This window comes from Acanthaster planci, linkage group LG11 (genome assembly GCF_054643075.1).
Source record: "Acanthaster planci isolate LZ-2023a linkage group LG11, COTS_SCS, whole genome shotgun sequence".
NCBI classification, from domain to species: domain Eukaryota; kingdom Metazoa; phylum Echinodermata; class Asteroidea; order Valvatida; family Acanthasteridae; genus Acanthaster; species Acanthaster planci.
Window position 1 is genome coordinate 8,243,190 of NC_141787.1, and position 23,212 is coordinate 8,266,401.

Genomic DNA, 23,212 nt, shown 5'->3' on the forward strand with positions numbered 1-23,212 from the left:
CAGGTTGTTTCCTGTTGAAAAGAATATAGTTTAGAAAGGTTATTTGTAGTTCCCTGCCCGAAAGTGCTAGCCTTGAAGTTTGTTTTATATTCAAGATAAACAAAAGTTCATATCAACGCGTTCACGTCAACAATATTCAGCCCACAGATACATGTATATTGCATGATACGATTGTATATTATTTCAACATTTCCAGTGTTGCTAAATTCGTGTAAGGACCTCGATTATTAATAGCAGTGAGTCAATTTGGTTGTTGTAGTGATGACATTTTGAGTTTTTGAAATTTTAGATGTAGGATTTTCGAAACCTAGTTTCTTCCGTATTGTTCGATCGTAGTTGGGACTCACAGCTATTTTGTGAGCAGTCGTACCGACTGAAAACGGTAAATTATTTGTTGGTATACGTCGGGAAGAAGTTGTTGGCTGCTTTAAAAAATACAGATAAATACATAAACACGGAAACCTCTCCTTAGTACTGCAAGGAAAACTTTCATCGGAACATCAATAAATCTTGTGAACAAGTAAGTAAGAATAGTTCACGGAGGTCCACTGGATGTAGCAAGGATGCAAAGTTTATGCTTTGCTACGATATGGAAGTGCACTAATATTGTATCAGGGCACAGGCTGGAAAGGTACAGCCGAGAAACATGCCATGCCCAAATCTCGTGTTTTAAATTACGAATCAATTTGCGCGCGGGGAAATTGATACCCGCCGGGGGGGGGTTAAAGTCACCTACAGTGGCGTGTTTTCAGGTCAAGATAAGGACTTGTTGGATTACTTGCAGAAGTGGAAGTGTCGTGTATTAATTTATTTTATGTTCGAAGGATTCAAGTAGCCCATGTCTAATTTATTTCTGAAATAAATATTTTGACTATCCAGGGAGTGATTTTAGGCTTTTGTGAAGAGGTAGAAGAGTGATGTTATCACCGAAAGCATCAAATTCTGCTTTGTAACCAGTGTAAATATATTTTGTCCTTGACTGAGATCGCAGCTGTAATAAACTGTGCGTGAAATTAACCAGGCTTCGCATCGATACAGACTAATTGATAAGTGGAATTTAGAGAAATTGTTATCACCTTTATTTTGTTGTAATGGAAGCAAAATTGGTATCGCTTTCTTCTTCCAGTGCTTATAATAGGCCTATATCGGCTAGGAAAAGAAATCTATGAAGTCATTGTGGTTATTTTTCTTGGGACTGACTTGAAAACGTTGATTGTTTTGCTTTAAATTGTACGTAATGGCCATTACTGGATCACAGGTATTAGTTAAACAGAAAAATTAAACTTGATAAAAGTTCAGTCTGTTGGGTTTTGAAGAGTTCATCGTGTGTTTTTCCTTGTGTTGCCTTTGAAGGCTGTGAGATAAAAAATAATGCACGAATCATTCGCGTTGTTAATCGAGTTGTGCCCTTTCCTGTATATAGGTTTTCAATATCGCTAAGATAAATTTTGATCAGTGATTTGGCAATGATTGTTCATAGAAAGTACATTGTCAGGCCAGTGGACCCTGGATTCTGAGGACAGATGTTTTGGTAGTTGGTTTTTTTGTGCTATAGAACAAGGGGAAATTAATGTGACTGGATACTTGCAGCGAGTTCTGGATAGGTGACTTGTACATGTACATGTATTCAGAAAATGTTTCTTTTCAAAGGGATTTATGTCAGGTGTTTAAAGAATTACATCAAAAGCCTCAAATGAAAACAATGTTCATAAGTATTGGCAAATATTTAAGAATGTACGATAAAACATCTTTATTTTAGTATGTGAACGATCAGCAAATTATTCCTCAATTGCTAAAATTGGAAGCTGGTGCAAGAGTAAATTATCTAAATGTATGCCTTGTTATTCAGTAATGACGAATAAATGGATTTAAGCACTCTATCCTGTTTGTAATATTTAATTTACAGGCACAGATTTATATTGTGTTGAATCAACAGGTGGGAATGTTAGACATACGAAATCAGGTGGTGTTAGTGTTGCTCACATTCTCGGTTAAGGGGAAACGATTCAAGAGGGCTGATATTCTTCGATATGATGCCTGAAAACGCTACACACACTAAGCTCGAACTAGACCAAGAGAGGGCGCAATTTGTAGCAACGGGGGCTCCTTTGGTCGGAGCTGAACCTCGCTGGTTCACGAATGAATATGAAATGCATGCGTTACGATCGCATCGCTACGAACAAATAAACACTTCCTACTAATATGCCTATTTCCAACCAATGAGGGGGGTGCTTCTGCTTGACCTTCTCCCATGAATATTGTCCAGCACATAAGGGAACAAAAAGTTTCTATTCTTGTTTAATGCTTTGAGCTAGAGGATGAATACTATCCATTGTTATATTGTTCCATTCATTATTATGCACAAAACGTGTACATATTTGGAGAAATGCGCATGAAATTTCCATACAGTCGCCTCGATGGATTGCACTGCGAGCATATTACCTTTTTCGGTATATCAAACCACTAATTCACTGTTACCTCAGTCGTAAGTTATCAAACTATGGAGGGCCTGACGTTTCGATCCTAGCAGAATCTTTCTCAAAGGCAAAACCACAAGTGGACAGGACAGACAAGCAAACAGATAATCAACCAAGCATGGATGAATTCAAGAGGAGAACTTAAGGAAAGGCCAAGAAAGCTGGAGGCTGGATAAAGTGGCAAAGGATAAAGGGGACTGCATGAAAGGCATGGTTGAAGAACAAAAGAATGTAAGGTGGGAAGAGATCAAAGAAAAGATACAAGGGATGGAACTGGACCCCAAGTGGGAGGGCCGGGGCTATAATCTGCAAAGAGAGGGAAAGAAAAGAGTGGTAATTAGTAGTTTCCCTCTTGGATGTTCAGGCCATGGGGTTATATGGTGCGGAGGCGTTTGATCCAAAGCTTCTCCCTGTTGAAGCGAACAACACGGAACCCAAGTGATTCTATGCCCTGTAAGATCATGTCAGACATAAAATGGTTAGGAAGGTTGAAGTGGTAGCCTACAGCGGTATCTACTCGTTTGGTGTTGGCTGTAGATCTGTGGCCACTAAAAAACGCTTCTCGAGAGTGTTCCTAGTCTCTCCAACATACTCAACACTGCACACCCTGCAAGAGATAAGATATATGACATTGGATGTGCTACGTTAGTGACAGTACCTTTGGATCTGTGGAGGTCTGATGGAGGGGAATAATCCAAAGTGAACATAATTGTCCTGTTGAAAGAATTGATATGGTTAATAAAATGTCTCGACTGCCACTGTCACTGGTCCAGATGAAAAATACAGCATCTCCACCAGATCCAAGGGTGGCATGGTGCTGAAGTAAGCTTACGCTCTTCAAGGTTATCCATGAAGAGGCAAGCAAAGGAGGGCGCCATGCGGGTGCCCAAAGCTGTGCCATGTACCAGCAGGTAGTGTTTGCCCATTAATTATTGTTTTTGGTAAGTACAAGTCTCATAAGCGTCGCGAAATCACATGTAGGGGAGTTGTGTGTCTGCATGAGAGCAGAGCAACAGACACAAATACCTTCTTCATAGGGAATGTTAGTATAAAAATATCAAAGGTCCCAATGATGGCTGTGCTGGGTGTTATCCAGCTTACGTAGGAAGTCTGGTGTGTCGTGGATATATGACAGGATCTGTAGAACGAGGGGTTTGATAAAAGTGTCAATGAACAATGAAATGTGTTCAGTGGGCCGTCCATTTCCAGAAACAATGGGTCTCCCTGGATTACCTGCCTTGTAGATCTTAGGGAGTAGGTAAAACCTAGCGGTTCTACAATCAATAAGAGACAGAAACTTATGAACTTTCTTGGATAGTTGGTCACGTGAACGCATATCATCCAGTACCTGCTGAATCTGTTGTGAGAATGTTCCAGTTTGGTCAGAATCGAGGGGGATACAGTCAGTATGATTGTTAAGGTGGCGATGGCTTCATCGATTTACATGTATTGCTGTCGGTCCATAATTACCACAGCTGAACCTTTATCTGCCGGCTTGATGATGATGTCAGTGTGGGAGCGCAGGGAGTTGAGTGCTGAACTCTCATCCCTGGAGAGATTTTCATGAGGGGCATGACGAAAACAATCAGGGTTAATCACTTGCGAATGAACAGCCTGTGCATAGGTCTCGAGGGCGATTCTTAGGAAGTGCCCAGGTGCTTTTGACACGGACGGGCACCCGGTCGCACGGAGCAGAGTCAAAGATAAAAATTTTTAAGTCGTATCCTGCGGAAGTATTCAGTGAGAACTTGGCTGAGTTCTACCTGGTTCACCTTAGGGGGAGTGGGACAGAAATTTAGACCCTTGGAGAGAAGTTTGTGTTCAGCATCAGTTTTAGGCGAAGAAAAAAAGGTTGACTACAGTGTTGGAGGTGGTGAGTGGTAAGGCATGGGGCTTTTTGCCTGAAGCGTCTATGCCTACGTTGTTGTTTGGCTAAAATGCCACATATCTTCTTGTTCCTCGGCATACAACACCTTGGGGCACTGTTAAAGGTCGCTGGCAATGGCCAGTTTTAATCTAATACGTTTAGATGATCAACTATTAAAACCGTAGAACGTTTCAAGCGTTTATAGACTAAACACATTTATCACCTTTGAACACACCTTTGTTAAGTTGTAGCCGTTGGCTTGCCACTCTTCACGTCACTGCGCATGACTTAAACACGTTTATGTCATCGTTACCCCAAATGAGCAGTTGACAAACACTGCACCCTTTATCAACGTGTCAAAGTGTATAAAGTGTTATGTTATAAAGTGTGCCTGCACACACGTTTAGGTGCTTAAGTAATAAACATACAAACAGGTTTATGATTAAAAAGTTTTTAAAAACAGATGCTAAACACATCCATAATTCAATTATAAATATGCGTTGCGTTTATCATAAAAAGTGTGTTCAGCATATAAACATGTCGTATGTGTTTATTCATAAACGTGTCAAAATGTTTAAAAAGTGCTACAGATTTGCGTTTAATTTGTGTTTAGAAGCTAAACGCTTGGGTTTTACATTGCAGATCATCAGGGCACCTCGTACTCAGGGTCAACTGAGTTCCACGTTACACACCATGTTGAAGCGCAATTAAGTGCATACCGCACTATCACTGTAATCGCATCGCAATACGCTTAACCTAACCAAATTAGCGAGTCCTTTTTAATTGCCAGGGCTAACCAAACACCAACATTATTGTCCTGTACAGGGGAGGGGAGGGCGTGGACGATAAACTGTTCCGTGTGAAGGGGAAAAAAAATTCAGGTGCAAAATGAAAGCGCTAGTTACAAATAACAGGGGTGTGGTCAATGACATTAAACAGCTCGCTAAGCTACTGTAGTTTCGTCCAACTGTTTTCCAGAAACATTAATTCGTCACCACCACCACAAAGTGTCGCTAATGTTGCTTTTCGGGAAAAACAGGTTTTCGAGATAATCGCTGCAGAAGTTTTTCCTTCATAAAAACTACCAAAATTAGTATTTTATGACAACTTCACATAACAAGAACCCTTAAATGATTCTCTGATGTCTAATCGTTCACTTAACCCGAGTAACTAGTATAAAAACAAGGGTTAATTAGCCAAAATTAATAAGTAAAGGTTAACGTCACTTCGTGAAAACGAAAATTACTTTTTTGTAAATGAACGTCCTTCTGCTCAATGTATAATAATCACAAGGAAGGTGATCGTGTCTTTACGCACGCACAGCTGTGAATGTAACAAAGCTAACGTCACTTCGTGAAAACAAAAATCCCGATTGACCTACTTTTCAGCCGTTTCCTTGCCATGCGTTTGTACTTGTTCAAAGGACGTTATAAACATTGCGTCTCTGCGTGAAAAAGCAAAATGCTGTTTTCAAGTTGTTTGCCCTCGGCAACATTAATGTAATTATGACATTAATGAGATTTTGTGGGACCATGTCAAAATTGTTAAGCACGATATTGTAAAAGAGAACAGGCCTAGTGAAAAAATGGAAATCGACAAAAATTTATTTTTGGACATTAGCGTCACTTCGTGAGAACGGTGACGAATTATGCGAAAATAGAATTTAAGACAACGAAGATTTGGCCCACGTCAAAGAACTTTGTATAAAATCAGAAATAGTCATTTGCCGTATAATCCAGTGGAGAGTTCAGGTTTGTAGTTTTAGTTGGTTTTTAGTTCGTCAAGCTATATGTAGTGTTACATCAGCGTCTGCGTACTGAAGAATGTGAGTTTCAACCTCCTTTGAAGCATTAAAAGGGGAGAAACTTCAACAAGATGTCATTCAAGGCAGTATCTCCATAGATACGTGTGTCATTATCAACATTCCCTCGAGTAAGATCTGCTTTTTATTTTGGTTATCGTGTCGACAACAGAAATGACCACAAGTGCCTTAATTTAACCCTTGGGGCATCAAGGCCAAAAAACAAAGAGTGTTGTCTTCGTGTGGAGATTCTAATTACTGGTCAGTTCCCGGTCTTGCCTGCATCTGTACGACTGTTTATGGTGGCCAATACATCCCTCAGGTCCCCTCTAACTACATTTCATTATGCTGCTGTAGAAGTATATTAATACCACGTCGCAACCCAAACAGCCGTGACCAGTCAGCACATGTCTGTAAACAAACGAGCAGCCACGCCCCCGAAATCACCCCGTTACTCCATGAGGTGATTTTTGTCTCCAGGTCAGTTCATGGTCGCCATGCCTGAGCCTGTACAACCTGTGCGACTGTTTTATGGTAGCTAATGCATCCCTGAGGTCCCCTCCAACTACACTGCATTATTCTGCTGTGGAAGTGTTGTTTGAACTTACCTTTATATAGCTTTGGAAAGTTAATTTGTCAAAACTGAAAAGGCGATAACTCTTTCAACAATCCACTTAAAGTAATGTCCCGTTTTCTTCTTTTCAATTTGAACTGAACACCTGGCTCGACGTTGAAGTAGCATTTCATTTGTGATTTATGCCGAGAGCTGGTACTAAGTGTTTACGTTTTATGTTTTATGTTTTATTCTGAGGTTCCCACTACACTCCTCTGTCCTCTCGAATACTTTGAAAAAGAGGTGAAATGGTTGCCCGCTCAAAAGCCACTTACAGCACCTGATAGATCAGATGGCTTTATGGAAGATAATAGGTTCGTAAAAAGAGTTGATAATGTCTGGAATTGCTCAAGCTAATTTCATTCTAACGTATCGTTTTCACTTTTCAATTTACCATAGCCTGTTTGCTGTCTTCGATAAAACGATATCACGTCCGAAGTGAATGGCACATTGACATTAAAACCGGTATAGTAAATACAAACTCAATTTCTTTTTCTTTTTGTTTCCGTGGGTTTTATTGGAAATTTTCTCGGACAGTAGATCAATTTTGAATTTGCCTGAAATTCCTGCTATTTTCTCCAGAAATTAATAATGGCTGGTATTGTCTTGCACATGGGCCTCAATTCCCAACATTTCCTTAAAATAAAAAATACTCCTGACTTTATATTACACTCGACATTTTGACATATCTCTGCATAAACAGAAGGAGCTGGATTTTCTGTCTCGTCTCGGGGGACGATGGTAACCAAAGATGCACAGGAGACACAGACCTGTAAGGATCAATCAATATTCTACAAATGCAAACACAGCCTATTCTTTTCAAAAACAAGATACACGCCCGAAGAATACCCTATGCTTTTCTGAAAGCAAGCTCTGGTTGCTTTGGGTGAAATAGATTCAGATAAACTTACCTCCTCGAATTTATATGAATAGAACTATCCCGAAATAGCAAGTGAAATTATACACTTCAATGGTATGACGAATGGCTCCACGTGTCGTTCACAGGGTCCCCCCCCCCGAGGCAAAAAGCAAAGAAACCTTGTCAGAAGTTGTTGTTGTTTGGGTATCAAATTAAAACTTACAATATGTTAACTTTTCAAATCTGAAGACTTCATTTAAACTTAATGAACAGATGCGTTACAGGGATAATCTTGACTATATAAGACCGTTGCTTTTTGTTGTCCTATGGGAGCCAACATCCTCCAACACATAAAATCACTGGACAGGCTCACAGCGTTTGTTTTCTTACAACCTCTTTTATTTACCTCCAGGTTCAAAGAGGTTCCTAAATATGGTTTACAGTAGTTAACGTTACAGAAGTAGAGAATTAACACGATCCCCTTGTTACAAATTGCATGATGTATCTACCGTAAACAGCACAAATTCAGGAAAACAAGTTATATTCTCTGAAACAAACTCAGAAAATGCACAATTAATTAAATAACCACTGCCCTCGGAAATAAGCATCAGATTCATCACATTTAAAATAAGACAGGAGGTCCGAGTAAGTAAAGAATCAAACAGCTGTGTGTTAATATAGGATTTGAATCCAGTGATTGCATACATTTGCGAGATAAACTGCTGAACATCATATTGGACGGAACAAAAAATAAGTTAACAATGTTTGGAATGAATAGAAAACATTCTAAGCTTCCATTGGAAACCAACTGGATGATTTTTCACCAGTACTTTGGAAGAAAATAACTCCCTGTGGCAATAAATACCGCTTGAATGATCATCAGAAGTGGCCCTGAGTTTATTAGAGCACTGGAGCAGTATTTACACAAAACAGAAAATCGTTCCAGGAAAATTCTACATGTATCTATTTTATGCATACAAATAAATGCAACTTTGAGCTTCAATATCTCTTAGTTATGCTCATAAATATGCAAACTAATATTTAACATAATAATCCAAAAAGCACTAAAATACGGATTAATGCAAAGCAAAATTATCACATAATTGAAACCCAAAAGTGGAAGATCGAGGATTTCAATACAATGGTTTTATTACATGGTTTCATAAAAGATCTGGAGTTGGTCGGTCAATCCGTTTTAGTTAAGGAATGAGATACGCATAATGGGGAATCTTTCATCTGTAAGAATGATTACAGTAACTGACACTGGGGCTCGTTCTATACGTTCTATAAAAGTCCACGCGAGTCTTTAAGTTTTGTTATGACTTCTCGGCATATCATTCCGTTTCTTCCGAAGTCTAACGTGCGCAGGTTTCGGCGACTTTGATGCTCACTTTAATCTTTCGAAAGAAAGACAATTGTTTTCGGTGCCCTACTGGTCTAGCTGTCTAGCTCAGACTCGGGTAAGAGCGATATTGGCATTCCAGCGCTTCTTTATTTGGAATTGAAAATTCGGGCTTTTACTTTCACGTTCATTTACACGAATTCCTTTACATTTACACGTAACTGAGCATACTCATCGTTCTGAAACAGTTTTTATTCATCCACTTTAGTGGAGCCGACTCGACTGGTGAGTTTCATTGAAAATGTTAATTTCATTTTCCTTAATTGGCAATCAATCTCAAAAAATAAAATTCAACTTAAGTTGCTTTACTTACCTACAAGATCTCATATAAGATGCAACAGAAATTAGTGAGCCAGCTGTGGACCCTTTAATGTCTGAAGTACCTGCAGGATGAATTTAGTCCCGTTTATTTCTCTAGAGGCAGCGGCAGAGGGCATCCTTAAAAACTCGTCGGCAAACAACAAAATGATGCTCTTGGAATCTAATAGTAATTTTATCACCATTGTAGCCTTACTTCTACGTACGCATCAAAGAGCGTGCTACATTCGGCTGATGCCGTGTAGTTAAATATAGTCGGTGACGGCTAAGTACCTGCTGACTTCCGTAGAACATTGTACTGTGCATATTATATGGTTGTCGAAGGTTATTCCAAAACCAAATTGTCAATCACTGTGTACCTTTAACACTTTATGGGAAACTAGTTTATTTAAAGTTAAGTTAAGTTGCATAAATATTAAGAATTAATATCTAACAATTAATTTGAATGAAGAAATGGACCCCGCAAAAGTTGAATGCTTTTCGTCGGAATGAACAATTCATTTTCTAAGATCTCATGGTGCAAAGTCAGTTCTATTGTATTCTTATTTACAAATCAATCTGAACGATGATTTGCAGCAGCATCTAAATTCACGCGATATTGGAAGAGATGCCATGTAAAGTGGCTGCTTATTTGTCAAAATTGGCTTACATTGCATTATACATTATGAATAAATACGGTTATCCCTAGTGTTTGATGCTCAAGATCGAGCAGTATGTGACGTGTCCTTCCCAAGAGTGGTTCTGACATCCTTAGGTAATAAACTGATATACCTGTGTCACTATGCTACACGTAATCGTTTGCAATACATATGACATCTCCAAAGCTTCAGATTTGTGAAGCCATCCTTGTTTAAACACTTGCCCAATATTATATTAACACCGTCAACTTCACACGAATTTTTATGAAACTCCTGTACCCCCCATGTACCATCGCGGCTACTCAGGCTCATAGCACACATCGCTTTGTTCCCATTTGATATCGGTACTAGAAAGATCAAGATACAACAGTTTTCGGATATCTTTCAAGTGTAACACAACCATTTCTGCATCATCATCATTCATCGCACAACTGTGCAGTGACCGTCCATCTATATGCAATAAGCGCTTGAGGTAGCAACACGAGTAAGCCGATATGCCTAACGCAGGATTGCCGTCAAGGATCAAGACAATCAGCCTTGGCATGTCACTCACGGACAAGGTAATGTACTCAATGTCTCTAGGCTGCAGTGAGCAAAGGCTCGGGTTTAGTATGTGCTTGTGTTTTATTTCTTGCAAATCACGATACCAAGAGTTAGCCAACTCGTCTAATGCTGTACTTCCTGCAAGATTCAATTTACTGAGTCTGTTCTTAAAGAACCCAATGAGTAAGCAGTTCTTATACGAAGTCGTAAATATACAGTAATGCACACTTCTGGGTAAAACGACATATTGAGAATGCGTCGTCCACTCATATACTCGGGTTTGTCTGAGTTTTCGTACATTTACGCACCACGACCAGCGAACAATTTTTTGTGTGCATGTGCTCAACTTCTGTCGGCTGCAATGAACATTTGCCAAGAGTCAGAGTCCGATTTTCTGTCATACGCAGCAAATGCTGAGACCACAAGTTAGCCAATTCCCCAAGTGATGTATTTTCGGCAAGGATCAAGTCGGTCAGTCTTGGCATGTGACCTATAGACGAGGCTATGTGCTCAACGTCTGCCGGCTGCAATGAACATTTGTTGAGATTTAGAGTCCGAATGTGCGTCATGCGCGGCAAGTATCGAGACCACATGTTAGCTGATCCCCCAAGTGATGTATTTTCGGCAAGGATCAAGTCAGTCAGTCCTGGCATATGACCTATAGACGAGGCAATGTGCCCAACGTCTGCCGGCTGTAATGAACATTTGTTGAGATTTAGAGTCCGAATGTGCGTCATGCGTGACAAATATCGAGACCACATGTTAGCTGATGCCCCAAGTAAAGTATTTTCGGCAAGGATCAAGTCAGTCAGTCTTGGCATGCGACCTATAGACGAGGCTATGTGCTCAAAGTCTGCCGGCTGTAATGAACATTTGTTGAGATTTAGAGTCCGAATGTGCGTCATGCGCGGCAAATATCGAGACCACATGCTAGCCGATCCCCCAAGTAATGTATTTTCGGCAAGGATCAAGTCCGTCAGTCCTGGCATGTCATCTACAATCGAGGCTATGTGCTCAACGTTTGCCGGCTGCAATGAACATTTGCTTAGATTTAGAGTCCCAATTTCCGGTATGTGGTGGATGAAGAAGCTAATGTCATTGAAATCGTCAGTTTTCAGCGAGCAATAGCTCAGGTTCAGCGTGTGTTTGTTTGTTCGTAACAAGTACAAGGACCACTTTGATGTCATTTCGCCCAATGCTGCATTGTCAGTAAGAATCAGTTCTGTCAGTTCGTGCATATCTCCTACAAACCTGGCAATGTGTGCAATATCTGTCCATTGTAAGGAACAATAGCGTAGATTTAGAGTCTGAATGTGCTTCATTTGCGACAAACACTGAGACCAAAAGTTAGCTGATCCACCTAATGTTTTGTTTTCAGCAAGAATCAATGAAGTCAGACAAGGCATGCTATTCAACGACGTGGACAGGTGTTTCACGTCTCCCTTTTGCAAGGAGCAATTGCTAAGGTCGAGCGTCTTCACATACCTCATTCGCGCCAAATACTGGGACCAAGAGTCAGCTGAACCACCCAATGCTTTGTTATCAGCAAGTACCAAGTGAGTCAATTTGGGCATATCACCTAGAGACCAGGCTATGTGTTTAATGTCTGTCGACTGCACTGAGCAATTGCGCAGGCTCAACGTTTGAATATGTGCCATTCGCGGCAGATTTTTGGACCACGAGTGGGCTGATCCGGCCAGTGATTGGTTATCAGCGAGAATCAAAGAAGTCAGGCAAGGCATGCCATTTAGGGAGGTGGACAGGTGCTTTGCGTCTCCCTCTTGCAACGAGCAATTGCTAAGGTCGAGAGTCTTCACATGCTTCATTCGCAGCAAATACTTGGACCAAGAGTCAGCTGATCCACCCAATCCTATGTTGCCTGAGAGTGTCAATTCATTGAGCCTTGGCATCTCACTCAATGAAGATGCAATGTGTTCGATGTCCGTGGGCTGCAGTTTGCACCTTTTTAATTGAAAAGTTCTCATGTTTATCAATTGTCTGATGTGAGGGGCCCATTCTACTCCTCTACCTCCCAATGTCTGATCACCGTCTATGCAGAGTACGTCTAAGACGTTATTACACTTCATTGACAGCAAGGCTTTCTCGAAAGTAATATCCGTGAAATTGCAATCAATAAGCAAGAGACTCTCGAGATTGTCCATGTTGCTCAGGACCTTTGCTAACCCTTGGCTGAAAGACGCCCCAGAAAGAGACACGGATTGAACGTGTGTCAGTTGCTCCTTGCAACTATCTGACTTGCAAATTATTTCAATGAGGTACACGAGACGGCTAAGATCATAATCGTTACTCACATCAACGCTGGACGGGATAATTGAAGCCCTGTCGAGAAATGCTGGAACGCTGCTTGACTGGCTTTCGAAAAAGCAATTTTGACTGATGGCTTGTATGATTTTTGAATCATACTTTGACTGATTTTTGTTCGTTTTAATACAACGTCCAAGCTTTTGAACGATTTCAGTCATACACTTTTCATTGTCACCACAGCAAAAGCGAAACAGATACTCATTTGAAACTACGCTGTTAATCGAACAACATAGTTTATTCAAAATCTGACTAAATTTAATTGAATTAAATGTGTTTTTCGCCAGCTGCAACAACCCTCGGTTTGGTACATTTAAACTCTGCAGGAATTTCGCTGCGCAGTATTCCTGCATTGTCTTGTGCATGAATTGAATGCTATGTTGGGGCTGGAGGTTTTTGAAAACTCTCTGGCGGGTAAGGATGCCTGCCTCAAGTGCCAACTCGAGTGCACATGGCTCAAACTCATCTTCTTGAAATGAACATTTCTGGTCGGCATCCATGAGTCCACGCAGCGCCGTTTCGCCTATCGCAGTCACCGTTTTTGACACTTTTTCTATTGACACTTTTGCTTTTCTTAAGAAAATATAATCAATTGCGCCTTTGAAGAGGCGCGAAGTTGTTTCTGGCAGCCGTTGACTCTCCCTCCATAGCAGACACATCAGAAGCAACAGCATCGGAATCCTTGCTAAATCACGCAACGTGCTCGATTTTTCGATAGTTTCGATTAGCACGGCACCATCATCAATGTTCTGGTGAAATTTCCGGACGTACTCTCTAACGTCGCTTTCCGTAAATCCCAGAACCTCTACGTGTGTACAAGGATTTTGAATCAGCCGTTTTTCCATTAGTCTATCCAGGTGAGAGGGGCGTGTACTTACACAGATGAAACATTCCCGATATCTCCTCCCATTCAGTGCTTTTAGAATTGAACCGAATGAGGTTTCATCGAGCGATTTAGTCCTCATTTCATCAAAACCATCCAAAAGAATGAGGACGTCACTCGAATTGGCCAAGATAAATGCTTCTAAGGCATCTTTTGATACACCACAATCTTCGCCAAGGAGTTGATTGAAAGTGGATTCGACAAGATCGGAATTTTGCAGCATGGAAAACATCTTTAAAACGAGAACAAGCTTAAATGCTGCCAGCACTTGACTTGTCTGGTCAGCCCAGTCGTACGCAATCTTATGTAAAATGGTTGACTTCCCAACACCTCCCATGCCAAAGAAAATCACCCGCTTGATAAGATCGCCAGTTCTTGTCTTTGCTCCCAGTATTTTGGCGTACTCTGTTGAATTTACAATCTCCTCTTTGTTGTGGCAACCCATACCCACTACTGCAACACCTTCCCGTGTTTTTAACTGCACCTTTGTGTAAATGCCAGGTATATGCATTTCATCATTATCCACCGTTGGTATCAACTGTACGTAACTACCTGTTCTCTTGTAGACTCTCATTAAAATCGCCTTGATCTTGTTACCGGTTTCTTCATTGGGACTTCTCAAGCTTGGTCCACAGTCTGGTTCCTCGTCTTGCTCAGGATTTGATTGTGCCCCGGATCCTGTGCAGGTAACAAAAAATTAATCGCTAACACATTTTTCAACTGTTTGTCTCAAGATCATCGCCCATGAAATAAAAGTAGTTACATAACCGTACTGGATTACACGTTCTTAGCTTATAGTTCCTTAACTTACATTTGTGTAAAACAAAACATTTACTGGAGAAGGTAAGAACGACTCGTCGGTGAGATTTGTCTGGGAAGAAAACTCACATATTTACTCAGTGGTCACATAAACCCTTTTACGGGTATTCTTTGTGACACGTTTGCCAGATTTTACAGTAATTAGCTTCACTACAATGAAGCAGTTCGGTATTTCGTTCAGGCAAGCTCCTTGGGGAACAAGGCACGCGTGGAAGTCGGGTTACAACCGATGCGATGGGCAGACATCGCGCGTGCGTATTTCTGTTCCCGAATGACCTGGCACGCGCTTCGTTTGGGGCATGCGCTCACGTACGAGCAGTTCTTAAGGAATTCATTAGACTGTGAAAATCCACAGGGAAGGTTGTTTGGGTTACACAAATCAAATTCTAGACCTGCAAAATAAAAACATTAATTATACAAGCCAAATTTTTAAACCCTAAAATAGACAGCGACAGAACAGTGGCGTATCCGGGGGTAGGGGCAACTTGGACTTAAATATAATAGGCCTAATAATAATTTTTTTTCAACTGAGATTACTTTATAGGTAAGGAAAATACTAATCGGTGTATTTTTTATCAAATACCTGTAAAAAAGGCCGTTTTTCCTCCCCATTATCATGTTGAATGAGCCCGAAAGTGCATGTGCGTTTTGAATTCCCTCCAGCCAACCAAAAGCTGGATGCGCTACTATGGCAGAATCTGCCCCGACTATTTCTCCGATATCGCCCAGTACGTTTTTCTTTTTTGGGGGGAGCTAAGCCTTTATGTGTTTTTAGAATAAGTCTTGGCAGTCATGTTGACATCAAGTTTGTGATAATCAACCATACTGTTCTCGTGCAGCTCCCATTTATCCGATACAGATTAGCCCAAACTGTATACGTTTTCCACTGCGCTGCTCAATGCACACTGACTGACATGCATGCAGACATCAACTTCAAATGATCGTAACAATAAAACCCTAACATCTGATTGAGTGTAAATTTCACATTTGTAATGATAATGGGTGTCGTTACATGCAGTTCTAGTTTCAAAATGTTGAGCATGGCATATCTGTGGCATAGCTGTCAGGTGAGCCAAAAATAACCCGACTCTTTCAGGGTTAAGGCCGAACCAAAATCTTAATCAACGGTGCAACACAAAAAATTTCGAAAAGTCGAAGAGAATAAAACAAGCCCCCCCCCAAAAAAAAAGATAGACAAATTCTCCAATGTCATATGATGTTGCTATCATGACATCACCTTGTTTTTCAGACTTAACACATTTTATGTTCGTTCCAACTGCATCCAATTTATAAGGCGGAAGAATATTGAGGCTGAACTCTGACAGATGTTTCATTTGACTACAGTGAAGGCGTGGTGATGCCGTTACTGGCTAGTTCAGACCTAACGAATGAGGTCTTTGGGTGGATGCAGAATTCAGAATTTTCAAACAGGCGGGTGGTTGAATTTAGTGGCGGGAGGTCCGAGCCATGACAGAACAGTGTGCATTTAACTTCCACGATTAGATGTACAGAAGACATTATTTGATGAAGAAACGTTCATGTCAGAACTTAAGAGTTGGAAAGACGTTGACAGACGAGTATTTTATTTACCTTTTAGGATTTGTGCGATATCTCTTCCAATCTTTCCCAGTGCTGTGCTTAACTCGGATGTCTGTTGTTCAACACTGCCTGGGTGGGCCCGTCTCCATTTTACCAGCATTTGGTAGGCTTGCAGGGCGGCACAATATTGGTAGTCACATTTGATGTTTTGCACGGCTGCGTTTGTGATCTCGAGCAATATAGCTAATTCCTCCCAATCACGACCGAGCTGTTTCGCAATCTTGAACAGAGTTTTGTTATCCACACCTGGCATAGATGTAATCGCAAATCGATTGAACAAGCTATTTTTTTTTTTGTTCAGACTTTTTTCATGGGATTTGTTTAACATCAATGGTGGAGTGATTAATGTCATTCTATCTGATTTTTGATTCCCTGGAAAATCCATATCATTTCTACGTTTGTGGCAACAGCCCACAGAGATACGAGACTGTGAAGTTTTTATCAAGGATTGGGATCAGTTAATTTGGTCGGAAAAGTTCAGAATATTCCATTTATTTCATGAAGGAAGTGTACTACTTTACTCTATGAAACTGAACAAAGCATTAAACTCCATGTACGTACCAGGTTCATCGAGAAGTGCGTCAGTTTGGTTAGCGTGCCCGTGAGGAAAAGTTACCTGATCTGCATTGGCATAAATAATTAATTTTCATCTCATGAATGTAACCAAATCCACAATGCACATTTATAATTTAATTTATGATTGTACATAATGCCATGTTAATGCCTTTGTGAAAGGCTTATGAAGATAGTCTGTCTCAAAATTGTTTAACAGTAAATGCTGTTATGGGTGGGCCCTATCAGAAAACTGTGCAGGTACTCTGCCAAATCAATAAGAAAATTTAGCTATCATGTCATGTAAATACAATTTTCTCTTTACTGACACAATAATTTCACACAATGCAAGATCAATTATGTTAATCTTAAATCCAAGGGCTCAATGGTGGTCCCGTTCGAGGCAGTGGCATAACCAGGAGGGTCAACATTTGTGCCCTGGTATTACGTATGACAACGAAGAGCCAAACGTCTGTTTCGCTTAATTGTACTTTTTTATTAAAATGTTCTAGTTGACATGACGTGGAGGCGACGATTTTTAATAAGGGGAGGGATGTGAGTCGACACGTCTGCCTCCCCACGCACTTCATACGGTCTGCTCTTGTTATGGGTCTGATATAAAGTTACAGTTGACGACGTGCTCAAAAACATTCTGGTGTGATAAAATCACCTCTCGTGATAATCTCCCCGGAAATATTTGTTTCTCAATTATGCATTTGTTGTTGTTGTTGTTGTTGTTTTGGTTTTTTACTTACTTTTATTTATTCTGATAAATACACTGGTCAAAGACCCTTACCCTTAATTTTTTTAGCCAAATCGATTCTTCCGACTTCATTGGATCGTAGAGCTGCAACTAATTGTTCAGCTTGCTGATCTACGCCATCGGGATGTCCTTGAGTCCATTTCAGAAGCATCTGGTAGGCTTGCTTTACAACAAACCCTTGGTAATCGCTCTTGAATCTCTGAATAACTGCGTCAGTAAAGTCAAGATGTATAGCGAGCGCTTCCCACTCACCACCACTGAGTTGAGTTGCGAGCGTGTACAGAAACAAGTTATCTAAAGCAGGTAGTGCTACGGATTGGAAACGAAACAGAAGACCCCGTTGCACTGAATTCGTTAGTGTTAGGGCCCTAAAATTCTATGAAGGGATTAAAATGATTTCAGCATCAACTGAATTAAAAGGGCCTTTTATATTATTAATTCACTATTGCTGTCGATAATTGATATTTAGGTTGGACGATACTTATCGAAACAAACTACATGTATTCACTCTGGTCAGCAGAAATACTTCTTGGGGGTTAATAGGCCTTTCGAACATGTGGCTAGCAATTATACTCACATGCACTAGCAGACAGCTGGTTGGAAGTATCAGCATCCAAAGAGCAACTGCCAGTTTCCTCCTTTGATCCAACTCCATACCTTTGAGTGATCTGACTTGACCTGGTGCCAGCATCGCCGGCAGAATGTGTTTTAGTGCCTTTTCCAGATGCAACTACAGGCTTGGGCCTCATCTTCTCGGCATCGCCGTGATTTGGGAGCTTTGATGTCTCCTTTGTTGTCAGTGAACGTTGAAACATTATAGCTAGAGACCAACAGTAGTGTTTTTATTATTTGTTGAATGGTTTCCAGTGTTCGAAATGTAACTGAAGCTTCATACATGTAAATGTGTATTTGTCCTCCTCTTTAGAGCATTCGACACTTTGCACCCCAATCTACGATGTTTTGCCTCCTATGAGAAATGTTATTTATAAGTGACATTTCTGTATCATCGGGTCTAAAACAAGTATGGGTCCCTGCAGATTTCTGAAAACCAAATTTCAATACTTTTGTGGGACTTTCCGGGACTAAAAAGAAGTCTGCCAGAGCCAGTACTCTGTATAAAATGACAAGAATAGCCTATAAATTTATCATTGCTACGTTACCACATCGAATGCAACCAATCGAAAATAATATCTGCATGATCTTCATTTTTTTGATAATAGGAAACCCCCGTTCGCCCGTCATTATACATGACTTTCATTGACTTTCCGGGATATTTTTCCAGGATCTTCCGTGACCGTGTATAATTTAAATGGTATTAAATGTTTTGAAAGAGGCATGTTGCCAGGCCTGTTGGAAAATTTGGGGTATTTAATCGAAAGTGCACGCCTGGGGTTAAAATCGGTTTGAGAATACTTTAACACGCCAGGGTATAGTACTTCCCCTGAATCGAAAAAAAAATTAACTAATGCAAGTTCAAAAATGACCATTTTGAAGCGTGATCACTTTTGAGGGAGTTTCCATGTACAAGGTGATGGGGCTTGCAGTGTTTTCAACAACACAGGTGTCATAAGACTCTTTCTGGACACAGCACGAGGTATTCCTTGTCAAATCAATTTGAATTTAGCTCGGCACGATAGAGGCACGATCTAACGAAATCTGCCTGGACAAGGGTGTTTGAAATTGTATGCAGAGGCAGCCATCAGACCTCGCCAAACCAAAATAAAGCTGTGAAATTCCGTTTGTTGGTCCCAAACACCGTTCTACTACCAAGTGGAATTTAAATTAGGTTGGAGCACGATGTCACAGTAAGCACAGCCTGCTTTACTTGACAAACTGAGTGATTTTCAGTAATTAAGGAATAACAAGTACGTGTTTAATCAATCGATTGAAGAACACATGTTCACATACCCCATAAAATCCTGTTCCCAACGAAAACAAAACAGAAAAGAATAAAACTACAGGAGTCTTCCAGCCACCAACCCCTGTCCTGTGAGAAAACAAAGGTCTTCTCTTTGAGAATGAACTTTGCTCATCTGACCGACCACTGCAGAAAGGGGAGAGGGGAAGTTGGAGGGAAGGGGTGCAGTGCTGCGAGGGAACGGCTGCTTAACTCTATAGTGGTAAGGAATGACAGCACATGCTGGAAGAGGGCTTTTCAGAACTAACGGACATGAATCCAAGAGCATTAAATGCTACCATTTTGTAAATGCACGCCACGGCACTAACCATACGCCGATGACGAAGGGGTTGAAGGTTGTATGCAACTTCGTCAACAGAAACAACTACCAATAATTGTCCTACATTTCTCTAGGATGTGATTGATAATATCTAGGCAGATGATCACATGCACTGATCAAGCACAGGAGAGAACACTCTATCTTTTTACGAATGATTTGAAGAGTCCAGTCTCATAGTCAATGTTGCTCCGTTGAGAATGAATAATTTATGGCTGGCTAATTTACCCACTGACTGGGTGTGTTTCTTCAAGCTTAGAGATTAGGTAAAAGTATAAACCGTAAGAAGCCCAAGTTGACTAGTTTCCTCCACGACGAGGCCATCAAAATAGAGGGGAGGATGGTTTCGGTTGGTGATCCTAAATATAACCATAATCTGTGCCATGATGGAAGCCTCAAAGACCACTTACAACTGCTTTCCCAAGCAGGAGAAGCTTTCAAATCGATATGAAATTGTGGTGTGACCTGTTCTCTATACACCTCTGAGCCATCCTCACATTTGAACTAATTATACAAAGTGATGTCGTCAGCATAGGTGGCCGCTTCACTGTGTCTGATGAAATCAATGTCACTGATAAAGACAAGGAGGAGGGGGCCGGAGACTGCTTCATAGTTGGTCACCAGCGTAGATTTCAGACTCGAAAGTGGTCACCTATACGACCACTAAAATTGAGCAGCAACTCATGCAAAATGATAGTTTCCGTAGGCAGTAGGAATCATGTTGTTCTAGCAGTGAAGTGACAATTCCAACACCCATCTCCTTTTCACCAACTCTAGCAAAATAATTCATTAAGAAGCTCCAACAGAGCGCCGTCAAGTCAACTGACCGCAAGCCTCGGTTTGGCTCAACACGTATGTTCACCGCTTCCACTTTGTGCGCATGCGCTAAACTTCGGCAAAGTCGTGGTCACTTTCTGTTGCTTGTTAAAATGAGGGAAAAAAGAAAAATGAAAACACCTATTCGAGAAAAATCTATCCTGCTTTTGTTTCATGGTTCACCAGATCTAAGTTGAACACTTTATGTTTGAAAGAGACTGAATAAATTGCAAAATGTCCGAGAATTAATTTGTTTGGGAATTTTTCTCTTAAATATTAAACAGTAAATTTACAATTTCCATTGTCGGTAATTTAATATTCAGCAGTCGCAAAGTCGCAACGGATTTGCGTGAACCCTTTTCGGACATTAGCTGGGATGGGACACAGTCCAGGACACATGAACGCCACTTACATAGATTTTTCTAACACCGACTAGCGTCAGTATGTGGGTTTGCTGACCTTAAGGTCACGATTACAAAACTCACTTGTCTGAACCCTCTGAGTCCTCGTACATTAACTGAACATAGGATACAGCCCAGAACACATGAACGACACTACTGTTGCATACACTGCTAACGCTCGTATAGGTTTGCTGACCTTTAGGGTCACGATCACAAAACCCACTAGTTCTAAATACCATGTGCATTGTGCTAAAAAGTGCACCAGTCCATGAGTCCACCATCACAAACAAACTGATCAATGATTTCGCGGACTCAATAGTATATACGTTGTATATAAGCCGTCTGCATGTGACGGCAATCTACTAGTGGTTCTGTATCTGCTTTTGAACAGAGTAGGCCCCTTCCTCTTTTTGGACACTCGGCGAGTTAGTCAGCCTAGATAGGCAAATGCTGGGATCAGAATAGTGTCCGAGTTTTGTTAGCGGAAGGAATTTAGAGAATCAGTAACTTTACACTCTAAAGACTGAGAAGGCAATATGACGAAAATAATTTCATGACCCGTATTTTTAAGAAAGTGCCGCATTGCAAATTCATAACACATACACTTGTCCTAATTTTAAATATGCAATTATTGCCAATTTCTAAAGCATCAGGCAAGATCCTGAAACCTTTTTTGCAGTTGCAAAATTGCATTAGCCTTTTGCCTTAAAAGTCCCAACTGGGAAAAGCAAGATTCCCATAATATTGTTCATGAAATTTTGATTGTCAACTGTGAAAAAGATGCAAAGCCGATAACATCAGAATGATACAAACATGTTTACCTTGTGCTCAGATTTGGCGATAGCTGAACATAAAATAGGCCTATATACAAATACCAGTACCACAATAAGTTACACCATTTATTAACATACCGGAGCTGTTATTAACAGCCACCCATTCTCTAGATTGTTTTCTCCTTTCAGACATCTGTTCGTGAACTATAAACAATTTGTAACTTTTGCAATGGTATCTCTATCAAATAATTGAGTATCTATATAAAATTATATTACATGAGCAATATACGTACATGCTTGTGCAGTATTCCCCGTTGTCTCGAGTGTCGAAGGCGGGATTCCCTCCGCAATGCAACCGCTAAGCAACTCTTAAATTGCAAGTTCGTGATATGCTGCCGTTCAGCTTGGTACTAATTGGTTTGAGGGTAACTCGAGGGTTGCATCGCTGTCTAGGTAATTTTTAGGTTCTGGGATGCTAACATTGACGACATGTTTCGTAATGAATCAACGACGAAGGCACTTAAAATTTGTGATCTGACCTCCTCAGTGGAAAACTAGTCACGCTAACATCGGCAGTTTTATTTCCTGGTATTTACGGAAGCCGGATAGTGCCAAGGGCCAGGTATAGCATGCGAACTTCTGCTTTTGAACAGCGCGTGTACATTTATTTGACAGCATGTGTTGGCTCCCAGATAATTATCTGGCAGCCACCACATAATAAATGGATAGCCCTCATGAAATCGCCAGTTTCTGGCATCACTAGCATTCCAGAAGAAGCACGGTGTCTGTCCATACGTTGCGCGGATCAGTCGAAGTCAGGGTACGGGTGATAGACTTAATTGTGACATAGCACATAGCACCTCTGGGCAGGGGACAAAATTACCTGGAGGGGGTCAGATTGACCTAGGTGAACATTTTTATCGGAGAAACCTTTATCAGGGACGCCGGTGCAATCCGGTAAATGCAAGACGGATTCACCGAGGGGAGAGTTTTACCGTTTACACCCCCACTTATTATTTGGTGACCGTCAGTTAATTATTTGGCGGCCGCCAACGTCCGTTAGTTAATTGGCGGCCGCCACATAATTAACTGGCGGCTGCCAGATGATGGTGTCAAAAAATGTACACGAGCGGTTCAAAACAGTGAGAATGCTATCCCTTGGCACTATCCGGCTTCCGTAGGTATTGGTCATGGACTTGAACGACGTAGTACCTGCAGGGCGCACGTACGTCGCAGAAATTTAGTTAGTGCGCATGCGCTTCAAAAATGTCGATGCCCGCTTTTGTTTTTTTTTTCTGGCGGTTTGAGCGACGAAAGTAAACAAACTTTTGTAAGGTTAAATAAATGGCGATTGGGCTATAAAAGTTAACTGATCACTTCAATTCACAGTGAAAGTTTGACGTTTAATGTAAGGATTTTTGTTGTTTAAAAATTCAAATTACATGTTGGGAACTATTAAAATTGTGGTTTTAAAACCGTAACTTTTTTCACCTAATATTGAGTTTTCATGGGAAAAGGGACACATGTTTTTA

General features: G+C 40.8%; 1 protein-coding gene and 1 pseudogene across 1 annotated transcript; both read right to left on the reverse strand.

The window, feature by feature from the left end:
* Positions 1-2,781: 2,781 nt before the first annotated feature.
* Positions 2,782-3,941, reverse strand: LOC147797372 (uncharacterized; annotated as a pseudogene).
* A 4,053-nt stretch (positions 3,942-7,994) lies between these two features.
* LOC110986887 (uncharacterized) lies at positions 7,995-22,257 on the reverse strand. Its single transcript, XM_087143133.1, has 7 exons — positions 21,974-22,257; positions 18,034-18,276; positions 17,490-17,765; positions 16,703-16,762; positions 16,133-16,387; positions 14,276-14,401; positions 7,995-9,402 (listed from the first exon to the last, which is right to left on the reverse strand). The coding sequence occupies exons 2-7, from the start codon at positions 18,269-18,271 to the stop codon at positions 9,329-9,331; spliced, it is 1,029 nt and encodes a 342-aa protein (XP_086999259.1). The 5' UTR covers positions 18,272-18,276; positions 21,974-22,257; the 3' UTR covers positions 7,995-9,328.
* Positions 22,258-23,212: the final 955 nt, after the last annotated feature.

Excerpts from the sequence above, each read along its gene's own strand:
- LOC110986887 (XM_087143133.1), bottom strand. The coding sequence starts at position 18,271 with ATGTTTCAACGTTCACTGACAACAAAGGAGACATCAAAGCTCCCAAAT. Across the intron at positions 16,763-17,489 it reads TTTGGCTAAAAAAATTAAGG|ATCAGGTAACTTTTCCTCAC; the intron begins GTAAGGGTCTTT and ends ATGCCAATGCAG. Across the intron at positions 16,388-16,702 it reads CGCACTTCTCGATGAACCTG|GTGTGGATAACAAAACTCTG; the intron begins GTACGTACATGG and ends CATCTATGCCAG.